Below are 14,079 nucleotides of genomic sequence, written 5' to 3'. Positions count from 1 at the left end.
TTCTACACGCGAAATAAGTTTTCCGTCTGCCATTTTGGCGCGACACTGAACATGGCACAACATAATAGTAACAGTTGACCAATTAAAATTGATTTATTAAAGAAGGCCATGATCGCATGCATCGGAAAAGTTGCTCATCCGAGAAATGTAGACTGATTTGCAGACAGGCGATGCATCTGATACGATGTAGTGAACGCAGTTACATATCAATTACAGCAAAGATAGTCTTTTTCCGATCCGTGTGATACGATGTAGTGAATGCTTACCTCTATGAGATGTTATCAGCAGGCGCATTTTGAAAACACATACAGATTTTTTCAACATTCGGGGGGGGGGGGGGGAGAAAAAAGACTAACGAGGTTTTAGAAGTAAGCCGACAACATACAATAGATGTAACATCTCTCAAAGTTTCTTTATTTAGAACTTCAGTTCGACTTTCTGACAGATATGACAATGTAGACATGTACACAGATCTATTATGTCATGTGAGAGGCATCTTTTCACTACAGTACCATGTTTGTTTCACAAAGCTACACCGTGTATCACATTAACTTACTAAAATCAAATTTAGTAATATTATGATGGTTGCTTGTTGGTCTAATGTTATAAAATTAATTCTTATCTATGTAACACTGTAACTTAAATTAGAATGTTACGAGAGACTATGACTTTTTGACTAAAGACTTCAAGTTATGATCTAAATACTGGACCCTTCTCACTAGCTTCTCTCTAGGATTGTACTCTGTATGAGGTATGGACAATACTTTATAACCAGCAGCTTCTACGAGTTTCATACTAAGTACTGCCACACCATTAGGTTCAGAACTACCTCTACACATATCCCGGTAATCCCATGCAAGGATTCCAATCCTGCAACAAGAAACAAAACTAAACATGAATCCGAATTAAATATGGTTAGTAAAACCCCTTTAACTCAAAATCCAATATAAAATACATTCACTACAAAATATGATATTGCAATAAGTAGATACATTATTTATAGTACGAAAATAAATCCAAGTTAATACCATTAGTAACACTTCTATGATTACATATGATAGAAATGTTCACTCCAAGTATTTCTTTATATCTAATGCAGCTTAGAACTTGACTAATGACCATACTCTTAAAACATACAATATGTACACGAACAAACGTTTGAAATAATAATAGTAATAAATAATAAAAAAGAAAGTGTATTAGGAAGACAATTTTGCACTTGCTTCCCACTATAGGTCATAGCAAAATTTTTAAACTATGGTTTATTTAACGACGCTCGCAACTGCAGAGGTTATATCAGCGTCACGTCTGCTGGAATTTTGTCTGCAGGAGTTCTTTTACATGCGAGTAAATCTACTGACATGAGCCTGTCGCATTTAAACACACTTAAATGCCATCGACCTCAGTCGGGATCAAACCCAGAACCTCGAGCATAGAAGGCCAGCGCTATACCAACTACACTACCGAGGGTGTCTAGGTCTTAGATGTCACTCCAAAGTACGAAGAATACAATAAATATCCACCCCCACATAGACAAATACACAGAAATTTATCATTATCAATGAGATATAAAATTAATAATATTCACACTCTTCATTTTTCTCTCCATTATTGAACATTCATGTATTTATACTGTGTTTTCTCTATAGGCTACTCATTTTTAACAATACAGTAGAACCCTATTAACCAATTGGGGGATTATCCAACTGTCCTTTTTTTTTTCTTTTGCTACATAAATATATGAAATACTGTAGGTACATTATATGAGCACGTTATTTTTTTGAAGGTTATTACAAGATTTTACCCTTACACAGTATAGTCTACTGTTGGGGTTGTCATACTCTATACAATAAATTCTATATAAAATGTCTTCCATGGGTATTAAAAGAAATAGTGTTGTGTCGAGTATAAAAAAGTGCAACTAACTGGTTTGGGAAACGAGAAACTGTGGCTCATTTCAGAATACGAGATTGGAATCACAACTGAATGCGATTTAATACAAGTCAAGGATAAAGTGTATAAAGTACGTAAATCTACGTAAATCTAGAGATGGTGATGTCACCATATTAACAGAAAATGTGACCAGATTTCTTGAAAGTCAAGTACATAAATGAATCACTTTAAAAACTTATTTTTGGACCACTACAGTTCAATATCTTACATAACTGCAATTATTTTTCTTCATACCACCTTAGAGACTTATAAAACTGAGATGCTATGAAATACTATGAGCACACACCTACTACATTGCAACATACTAAATAAAATCAGTTTCAATTAATGTGTACTTACATTCTGGATGTGTGTAATCTGACCTGAAATTCAAGCATATATCAATAAACACTCACCTTGTACCCTTCGCAGTAGTACCAACTGTGCTATGACTTCCTGCTACATTTGTAGCACTTCCAGTTTTCCTTTCAGCAGTGGCAATTAGTTTTTTCTCACTTTCGATGCTTTTAGACTTCGTTACTTCATTTGCAACAGGCAGGGGATTGCACTTGGAATCCAACATACATTCACCATCTATTAGAGAAGATTAGGGAAGTCAGTCCATAGTGAAAAAGAATACTGCACTCACACACAACCAACCAAGCACGTTTACATACACATGATATGATAATGATACAATAAAACATACCAGTAGGTATTACGTGAACAACTGGCAGCTCTATGACTGGACATGAATCACTGGAAATGTATTTCAAGTAAGAAAACGACTGAATTGTTCCGGTTACTAAAACAACCCAACTAAAATCTACATCTATATTTATGCAGAGACAATTAATATTAGGTACCCTCCACAAAACTGGCTTCATTTATACACCGACGGATCCTTGATCTCCAGAGAACAAGGTGCCGGTGCAGGTGTTACATGCTGTCTCTTCTCACTTTATAGATCTCTTGGATACGGAACAACAAGTTTTGATGGTGAAATCATTGCAATAAGTGAAAGTCTCAGGAATCTTCTATGCCACATCAATAAATTTAGGAATGCAGTTATATTGTCAGACTCCAAAGTAGCTATTCTATCAATCGTCTCTAAACACACACCTTCATCTCAAACAGCAGAAATAACTAAAATGCTCTCTCAATTAATAAAAGAATTGTATTCCAATGGATACCATCCCATTGTGGAATCCTGGGAAACGAGAATGCGGATGCTTTAGCAAAGAAGAGCAGCACTGCTACTCACAGACATGTTACTAAATCTACATATTACTCTGTGAAGAAATTTATTAAATCTACATACTTAGACTTCAACAAACAAAATTTGATAACTCAATCTCAAGGGAAAAAATGGAACTCTCTGCATCAAAATCCACAGTTAGTTCCCGATTTACCACGAAAATCGTCTGTAGCTGCATTTAGATTGGCAACAGGCCATGATTGTTTGGCCAAATACCTGCATAGAATTGGAATATATCAGTCCCCTAACTGCCCATTGTGCAACTCAAACCAAGAAATGGATTCGGAACACCTCAAAATCTGTGCTTCAGTGGCTGGTCATGATAATATCTTTGAAAAATATTGGAGTGCAAGAGGTCAAATGACTTTATTGTCAAACGCCTGGCATTAGAAAACAACAACAACATATTTATGCAGACGACATGGCACTCGCTTCACATGACAAAGTGCAGCTGCAAATAGCAGTAAACAATCTTGACAGATGGGTCAAACTCAACGAACTCACTATCAACTTGGAGAAAACAGAATTTGTAATCTTTCGGAAAGGAGGAAGAATAGGAAAAGACGACATAATAACACTCAATGGGGAAAAGCTACGACTGTCAAACTCGTTCAGATAACTTGGAATTACACTTCAGACCACCGGGAAGACCTTTACCTCCCACATAGCAGAAAGAACGGCAGCAGCAATAAGATTTATGCACGACATAAAAAAGACCCACCTAATGTCACTCGACACGGCCATGAAACTGTTTAAGGCTAAAGTACTCCCCGTAATAACATACGGGCTAGAACTGATAGCGGAATACCTAACAAAGAAGCAATGAGCAGACATAGAGAACATCGAAGGGAGGTACTTGAAAAGAGTACTTGGGCTCTCAAAATACACCGCCTCGAGATTAGTATACGTCATGACAAAGGAAACCTTTCTACTTGAGGAAATCAGGCTACAACTAGCGATACAAATGACAGCCCAGCTGAAGGCAGACATCGACGAGAGGAAAGAAAAAGAGAAGCAGATATGGGAAGAATTCTTCACCACAGATGCAGTAACCAACGATGACTGGAAGGGATCAAACTTCGAGTTTCGCCATCTAGTGACGAGACTAGCGGTAACGGCTTCCACAACAAGATCTGCAGCAACAATCGATACCACGACCCCAGCGACAACTGTGTGTGTTCGTTATGTGCAAAAATGTGTGAACGATACCATATCCTTCGATGTGAGAAAAGAAAGAAGACTTTGACACAATATAGCAAAGACTAAATAACTAAATACCCATTTGGTGCTCTTTCTCTTTATTATTATTGAAATCTACATGTAACATCACAAGTACTGCTAAAAACGTCTACAACCCTGTCGAATGTCGTTGAACATTTGCAACCATTTTGTCGAATGTTCTACGACCACCACCATGCTTCTTCAACACCGATCCCGTAGCTAAAAATGTTCGTGCCACTTCTTAATGCTTTAGCAGTTGGAGCATCATGGTTAAACACTCTCCGATACTCCCTTTGAACTCTAACAATTGATTTAAAATCCGCATACCACAACACAGTTTGCGCTTTCATCTGTGGTGTCGCCATTTTGACAATCAATACAATCTACGAAAAGAAACCATGTCTGCGCATCATCTACCAACAGGATTCGAAACTTGTTGGGTTTTCCTTTCATATAAACGTTACCGTAAGGATCTATATTCAACCGTTCACCAGTCACATACAATTGAAATTAGGTACATTCGAGTGGTCCACCCTGTATAATATTCTAATAAAGATTAGCATTTAGGTATTAATGGTATGATAAACAAATTCCTTACCTAAAAGGAAACCCATTCCAGTATCAATATTGCTGCGTAGGAAAGTTGCTGAGGGAAGGAGATTCGAGAATGAATCCAAGATAGAGGCGACCAGGAGTTGTTTTTCCCTTGACCGAATCAGAGGGACATTGCGTACATCTGAATCAGGAGCTAGAAGGGGACCTGCAAACCAAAATTCATATTCAGACCTTGTTCATATGTTAATTATTATGATCCCTTTCTGCTCTTTCTTTGAAATACAAGTTACAACATAGTTTAACAAAATATAATATTCTTTGTTGCTGTACACTAACCTTTATAGCCAGCAACTTTTAACTGTGCAGCTGCATTTATATTCAGAAGTTTCAGTTTCGAAGAAACACTTATCCTCTGTTTCTCGTCTGTAAATAAAATGAGAGAAATATAAAAAAATATCCATTTAATATTACAGGTATTCTTAACATCATGCACTGTTTAAATCATTTAATGAGGCTGTCTTCATTAAAGGTAGTTTCTAATACTGGCATACTAGAGTACTGTAAAAGTTTAGCCGAACAAAATATGGAGCTTCTAATTAGTAAACTAGCATAATCTTTAAACGGGCTAAATGGAGGAGAAAAGTGATATGTACAATTGAGTCCCAGCAAACATTTCCGGAGTTACCTGTGTTCACAACCAGTTTACTGCAGAACCCGGGGTCGAGCACGGAGGCAACATGCTGTGGTGTGGCTCTGTCAAGCACCACCAAAGACCACACAATGTCCAGCCAAGATGAAGGATTTGGTACATCCTGCATTGTTACATGTGGTAATATAGTCTGAAAAATTAACATATCATATACTTTGTAAAGCATAATCTAACTTACATATCTTCAAAATTTTAAAAGATAAAAAGTAACACGAATTTATGAAATTCTTTAGAATGCATGAAATGTCTTTATTCTTGGTATTTTATTTAAGTTCACATGTTTTAGGTCTTGTTCGTACCACAGCCTGATAAAATTTGTAACTGCATTTATATATTTAATGTAACTAAACTTGCTGTTAATAAAACGTTTAAATCAAAATAAATAAAAGGTTCTTTATAACACTTGTCTTCCTTTAACAATCAACACATTTACAATTTGAGCATTTACAATTGACGTTGATGCATTATTATTTATAGCTACTCCATCTTGTAAAACTGTTCGTCATTCCTTTATGCACTGTCTACAAGTTTGGTTTCACAGGCTCACCATTTTACTTTCATTATTATCTTGCTCTTGAAGAAATTCCCTACTGAAGTATGCACTGGAAGGAATGGTGAACGGGAGAAAAGTTCGGGCAGAAGAAGATATCAGATGACAGCCTACATTAAGATATATGGATCGTAAGCAAGACTAAAAGGAAGTCAGAAAATAGGAAAGATTGGAAAATGCTGAGTTTGCAGTGAAATATCTGCTCTTGGACAGAAAACTATGAATGAATGAATGAATGAATGAATAAATGAATGAATGAATGAATGAATGATCTTGCTTTTTTGTTTTCAATAAGCATGCATGCAGTCCGCTTGCGACTTTTTTGCTTCCATAACAAAACAATACTGACTCTTGTAAAAGTTATCAATTTCAACCTTTGCATATAGCTATAATAGCAGGGACTAAGAATTTATATTCCATGCTCTATTTAATGAATGAGAATTGACCCAAGCTATAAATCAACTGAAGACAATTGTGTTGATACAGCTTAAATTCTTCTGTAAGACCGTCAACAGTACCTCAGTGCTAATGCATTAGGCTTTTAAGCCAGGGAGTTCAAATCCTGGTTGATACACACTAAATAAAATTTATAACTTGTGTTAGGGAAGTCCTTGTCTTCAAGGAGTTTTTCTAGTACAGTATTCTGGTTCCCCTGTGACATCCCAACAATTCTCCAATATTATTATCATTTATCAAGTGCAATGTGGATCCATCACCTGTAGTGCACTCTGGATAGTCTCTGACAAACAAAATGGTCTACACTTCTTGATACTAGCAACGTCTATGAACATGCTCATAAAGTCAAGATGAAAAAAAAAAATTCTAGAATGTTTGTGGTGTTCAATTATTTCTCCCAGATGTAAGTATTCCATTTCTTATATAATCATGTACAACCAAGGAGTATCATAACTCATGGTGCGAATTAACAGGGGGGAAATGGCGGGATTTCCCTCCCTGTTGGAAAGTTATCCCCCCCCCCCTCTCATAAATTCATATTAACCCCTTACCGCACTCTGGGACAGATATGGCACATACCGGTTTTATATTCATATAATTTATAATATAAAAAAAAAGGTAAAGGTATCCCTGTCACATGCCATGAAGGCACTTGGGAGGCATGGAGGTAGAGCCCCATGCTTTCTGTGACCTCAGCACTAGAATGAGGTAGTGTGGTCAGCACCACGCTCTGACCACCTTTTACCCCTGGGAAAGACCCGGTAATTTATAATATAAGCATATAATATTTCAAACTGCATACTGGGATAGATATGACACACTGTCAAGAATTGGATTTGACCATATATGACATCAGTTGAGAAAGAAAGAATTACTTAAGTTATTTGAATATTAAACCAGTGTGTGCAAGACTGTCCCATGTGGTAAGGAGTTAACACCCCTGCCAGGGATAACTTCTATCCCTCCCCTCACAAAATATAATTGTTTTAATAGAGTATACTTCATAACGTATAAAGTAAGCAAATAAAATAATATTACTGCATTATCATCACCGGCAAGCTGACAACAATCAATAACTTAGGACTTACTCATCTTATCTTAAGCCTGCTCATGGATATAATTATTATTATTATTATGATCAAGATGTAAGGCAAGCAACTCAGAGTGGCCAAGCCGTATCTAATGAGGATAATAATAATTTTATGTACTGTATTCCCTATCTAGGATTCTATCCCCCCTCATCAGTAATCTTATTTCGCACCTTGTCGTAACTTAATATCCGTAGTGTTAACACAAACATAACTATCATACCAGCAATTGATGAATCCTTATTCAATTAATTAATATTAAAACAATAGCTTGAAAACTTCAAATTTGTTGAAGTATTAAATCAGTCCCTACGAATTAACGTGAAGAAACAACTACTCTCAAACTATCACATTATGACAATAATTCAATTATAAGATGTTTAACCACTGATATACAAACTTAAAGAAATATTACTGAACGAACAAAAAGGGGTATCTTGGAATAATAATGAACGTAAGATCTTATTGAGAACAGACACTGCAATATCACATTAAACTATGTTGCAAAAATTAACATCAACAATCAAACTAAACAGGCTAGTACAAAAGGAATCCATGTTTCGGTTTTTTTACATTTTGAAAAGAGAAAAACTATTGTCTAATATCAAAATGTTCCTGTAATCTAACTTATATTGCACCATTTGGTTTGCAGATATTAACAGATGTGGTATTTCAACAATTAATTTTAATTAGAAGGGCATAAGCCGTGAATCTTGTAATTCAATTATTATGCTTAATAGACAATTTCTGAAAGGAAAAGAATCCATTACACAAAATAAAGAGATATTTGAAACTTACACTAAAGACATCATCTGCGTTGTCTGGTACGTGATATACTGTAGCCAATGTAAGGAACAGAGATGTCATGTCTTGTGGCCTGCACACATCTAGATGCTTGACTACCCAATCTGCCAGTTCATTCAGCACCTCTGATAATACAAGAATCAACAGTTACATAATGAGTCATAAATTCCTCTCGCCAATTCACTGAAAATAAAAATGTTACAGACAAAATTAGATCATGTTCTCTTCATAGAGAATTTATTACAATTTACAGCAGTATATTACTATCATCAAACGAATACAGTAAAACTCTGTTTTAACATTCAAGTTATTAATGAATTCCCATTTTTTAAAGAATAATCTGTTAAGTCCCAACCAAATTACCATAAGAATAGTGTAATTAATTCCCACTTTCAAGGAACCCCAATTTAAGGAAAATCCCACGTTTAAAGAATATTTTTCAAGTTGATTTTATGATAATGAAGTCCAAAATATCGACATGACTAGCTATTTATTATTAAACATTGATTTGAATAGTACACGAATTATTTGATGTTATTTATCACCAGATTATTTTCCATATTCTCTAGTCCTTGCGTAATTTCCCTCTTCTAGATTTTTGCCTCTTAGTTTTTATAAAAAGGGGAAAATTAGGCAAATATGAGAGCTCTTCCTTGCTAGTTTGGAGATGTCATTCATCCTCTTTCGTAACACAAAGCATAATACAGTAAAATGTCGTTATAACGAACGCCAATACAACGAAATATTCAGTATTACGAAATTATTTTCTGTCCCTGCCTCTTTCCCATATAATTTATTATTAAAAATACTTCAATTTAACGAATTTCGTTTTTACGAAAAATTAGTAAAAAGATATAAAAATTTACCTGTTTAACAAAAAGTATTTAAAAAATACAGAGTACAATTCATTAGCAAATAGAGACATATTTTATATTACAATACCACTGCAACTGCATAGTGGTCACACAGTCGTTAAATGTCTAGCTAATGTAGTGCGTCTACTACTATGATGGATATGTCTATAAATTTCATATTCGTTTTTTCATAGAGTTGTTTCCTTGCTCTCCCCATTTAGTTTCCTTCTACTAATCACAGCTAACTAATCTCGCAACGTGGCTTTTCAAACATGACACATCTTGTCTCACAAAGTGTTTCATAAAACTTAAATTTTGTACTTCTCCTATGCCTTTCTTGAAACTTTTTCTTTTGAAATGCAATGCAAATTCGGCTATTATTTTACTTAAGGATATTTCCAGACCTACACGCAAAACATTCGAAATTTACGACAGTAGTGGTAAATCAATAAACGTGTTATTTTTTTGTTTAGAAAAATAACGTATAAATAAATAATTTCAGAGATACTTAAAATTTCGTTATAATGGCATTTTACAGTATAATGACAACTAACTACGTTTTGAGCAATTGGCTATGGAATGGAAGGTCCCAGAGTGCAACTCTAGGCAGGATTTCTCTCCTTACTGAAACTTACAGAAACAACTTATCTCATGTAAATAATCTTTCTTACCTGTATTCTTATATCTCAGAAGGCCGAGACTAGTTAGGATAGACCCTACAACAGCTGGTTTCTCGTTAGATGTAATACATTCACATAAATCTGCACACGTCTTTTCCAGCAGTAATTCGTCTGGGAAGTTCAATGTTGCCATTGCATACAACAAGTCTGCACAGTCCTTTATATTCAGCTTATCGGTCTGTCTTGCTATGTTGAATGCCAACGAACGCAACAGTGGTGTTGAGCGACGTTGTTTCTGAGCCAAAGAAGTCATTATCTAAAAAGAAATCATAAATATACAATATAATATGCATTTCAACTAGCCTCTACCTGAAATAGCTAGGAAAAACTTAATCTTTATACACCCTCTCACAAGACAAATGTTGTTACAATGTTGAATTAGATACTTTTCTCCAGATAGACAATGACCATGACTTATGCCATTTCTTGCACTCATATGCAGTCACTCGCATACAGTCCTTATATAGTCTACAAAGGTATCATCATATTCTGGTTGCATTATGTTACAGTATGTCGGGTGAAGAAATAAAAACGATCTTTCCTTGGAAATGACCAAATAAAGCAATAAAAAAATAGATATTTTTCAAGTGTGTACTTACAACATGCTATTTTTAAACCAGAAATAAATTAACTATAAAGGATACATTTTTACAACCTAGATTACAGTTATTCATACTAAAATTTCTTTACACTCAGTTAATGTATTTATTCTCTCATTTTGTTACACACTGGTAAGTAAATAGGACATTTAAAAATATTAGTAAATAACAATAATAATAATAATAATAATAATAATAATAATAATAATAATAATAATGCTAATGAACTTTATGGGTACTGGAATACTATTAAATAATATTTTATCGTAGTTAGTTATCTCTAGAAAGAGGTAAATAAATATATCAATGTCTGAATACCTTATGTGATAAAAACAACTACAAAAGGGATAAAAGCAGAACTGAATATATTGTTGAACAAGTAAATGGCTTTCACAATGCGAAATAAGCTCGAAATAGTGAAAAATAAAAATAAAACAAACAAAAATAAAAGCAGGAAAAAGTAACAACCTAAAATACAGTCTAGGCCTATATTTAAATCAAAGGCATGGGCAATAAAAAAGTATTGTATTATGACAAGATAGAAGGAAATCAAAATTAAAATTCTACAAGTTATAAAAGACAAAAGTTCTTTCTGAATAAGAAATAACTATCTCAACTACAAATAAAATAGCAGAATAGAATAGAATAAATCTGATATTAACACTCATGGACAAAGAGAGAGAAATAAAATAAAAACCCGAAAGTAAATGAAATGTGAAAAACCAAATAGTTGACATATCATATTTAAATGTTAAACTCCAGCTATAAAAGTAAGTTATACAACAGGTTCTTGTTAACCTATTTAAGTTTAATAAGGATATGCTTCAAATATAAGTTTATTCATTCTGTAAAGGGAATAGTGTGTTTATGGATGAACTCTAAAGCGTAACAGTAAAGTAGGCCTATCTGAATTACTGATGCACATTCCAAAATAGGCACTGTAGGTAAAGATGTGGACTACAATATAAATAAATAAATTTACAGAATAAGTATTGAGGGTACCGTAACCGGGCACTTCGCATTCTTTTATCTTTAAACAGATCAAATGTAACCTAATCTCATTACCATATTATTATGGAGAGTAGTAAAGAAATTACTAAAATATAACCTTCAACTATGACTAATATGACAAACACATTAATTTTATGGTACCATATATCGTATGTTGGGAGAACAGATTGTACAGAAACTGTAATGCAGCCAGCCAGCTTTTGACCAACTCGCTTGTACATTCACATTACACAGAGAAATTGCTATTGGTAATATGCCACACCACAAACTATTCATATGAAATATTTTTAAATAGGATCTATGAGCAGTTAAAAAACAATTTACTCATCGAAATTAAGGAAGAAGAGGCTGAAACTGTGTACCTTCTTGTTCCAACCATTTTTGGCACCTGCTTAAGAAAATGACACTTCACTCGCTACAGCTCCCTTTGAGAAAAGATGTTATATTTTATTTCAGTTTTACAAGACAGTCTATGTGGATTACTTTTGTAAGTCAAGAGCATCCTTTTTTTAACCGAATTCTGCAACAGCACACACAGCCAATTAGGCCTATATTATGACAAATTTCATAGACTATTTCAGGATATAACTTAATTACAGTATTATCAGCGGGAATAAGTGGGCTCCTCGATCTCCCGACCTAATCCCATGTAACTTTTATCTCTGGAGAACTCTTAAAAGATTAGATTTTACGAATTTCTTTTTTTAATTTTATTAGGTTATTTTCCGATGCTGTATGAACATCTAGGTTATTAGCGTCTGAATGATATGAAGGTGATAATGCCGGTGAAACGAGTCAGGGGTCCAGCACCGAAAGTTACCCAGAATATTTTACAAATACAATTCGCATAAACTGGAAGACCTGAAAAATAGCATCCGGAAAATTATCGTCTCCATTTGTTAAAGAGAATTGTAGCGAATGATTTTCTACCCCTTAAACAGGGGTGGACAAATTTTTTTGAACAATAAGGCAGACAGTTTCAGAATCTCATCACTTAATTTGGATCAGTAAAGTAACTTATATGTTCGCTTCTCATATTTAATAATATTTTACATTAACAATTTGTAGTGTGTCGAATTACCGATACTACACTGAATATCACCTCAGAGATTCTTCATAACAGGTGTCTGCTAGTGGATAGGCTGAAAGCCAGATGCTCGCCATGCAATTTATCCACAATCTATTTATCCGGTATCGGGCTCAACAGATACGTTAGTTACCATAATAATGTACTGGAAACGAGAGCTATGATAGTTCTTGCTCACCCTGATCATCTGACTAAAAGAAATCCCAGCCACAAGTTTGGCAGCTTCGTCATCTCCAGTGACTCCAAGAACAACAGCCAAATCCCCAAAGCCTGATGTTTCTTTCTCCACGCCAGAAGAACCACGGGGCAATCCACGACCCAGCATGCGACATAATTTAATAAATCGAGTATCAGCTTCGAAGTCCGCTAGTTTGACACGCCCACTAGTTGTCCAATCTGCGAGTTGAGATACTATCCTTAAGGCATGACGGCGGGATATTTGCGGTCCCTCTGCTATCGACAGTAAGGATTCTACTGAATCTGCAGCAGCTATATGATCGTCTAGAGATGGGGATCGTTTCGTCGATTCCACATTCAGAGATGCAAATGCTGCTGCTACCATACTGGTTCTCTTTTCTTTATGTGCTCGTGCTGGTTTTTGTTGTGATGAATCAGTGACATTGGGCTTAAGTTTGGATGAGGAATCCGCTACAGGTGCAGAATCAATCTGTGTCTCTCCTTTATTTGGAGATTCCGAACATGTTGTGGACTGCAGGCCTGCTGCAGTAGCTGGAGCAGAAGAACTTGACGCTTGCACTTGAATATTAATTCTAACTAAAGCTCGCCAACCATTCCAAGTTGAATATCGAATCATGTTTATATAGAACAAATTACAACATTAAAAACATGAAATCATTAAACATGTGTGCACTTAATTTCAAACTGTTCCCCGAATCGGGAAACAACCAACTCTATAACTTAACCTACACCATGCACATCCATTCAGTACAGACATCTAAAACTAAAGTTACATTTCTATTCTAGCCTATGATCGAGGAGGCTGTGGTCCCAAGCGAAATGCCATCTGTGTACATCGTCTACAAGTCACAACGTTCCCTTCGCTGATATGTGGCAACGTATACTGTATATTACAGAAAATCTATGAATAGTTCAATCAATGTGTAAAATGTCAAGAAGTACTGTGGTGTGTTGGGGAGAAACACGTAAACAGCTGACTGTTGCATCATAATAAACATGGCAGCTCGTATAATTTCTTCTGCTACAGTGAAAGCAGTGGCGTCAAAACGACCAATACAGTCCAGAGCTGCCTTAGTT

The 14,079-nt window shown here is 35.1% G+C and overlaps 1 protein-coding gene across 1 annotated transcript; it reads right to left on the bottom strand.

Annotated features, from left to right (window-relative positions):
* Positions 1-393: 393 nt before the first annotated feature.
* LOC138694791 (FAST kinase domain-containing protein 4) lies at positions 394-13,769 on the bottom strand. Its single transcript, XM_069818863.1, has 8 exons — positions 12,983-13,769; positions 10,099-10,363; positions 8,568-8,698; positions 5,652-5,805; positions 5,303-5,389; positions 5,010-5,171; positions 2,349-2,526; positions 394-870 (listed from the first exon to the last, which is right to left on the bottom strand). The coding sequence occupies exons 1-8, from the start codon at positions 13,616-13,618 to the stop codon at positions 663-665; spliced, it is 1,821 nt and encodes a 606-aa protein (XP_069674964.1). The 5' UTR covers positions 13,619-13,769; the 3' UTR covers positions 394-662.
* Positions 13,770-14,079: the final 310 nt, after the last annotated feature.

The sequence above is a fragment of the Periplaneta americana genome, chromosome 2 (assembly GCF_040183065.1).
Source record: "Periplaneta americana isolate PAMFEO1 chromosome 2, P.americana_PAMFEO1_priV1, whole genome shotgun sequence".
In the NCBI taxonomy this organism is placed as follows: Eukaryota; Metazoa; Arthropoda; class Insecta; order Blattodea; family Blattidae; genus Periplaneta; species Periplaneta americana.
Note: the sequence above shows the minus strand (reverse complement) of the source record. Positions and strands in the feature narration are given on the sequence as shown.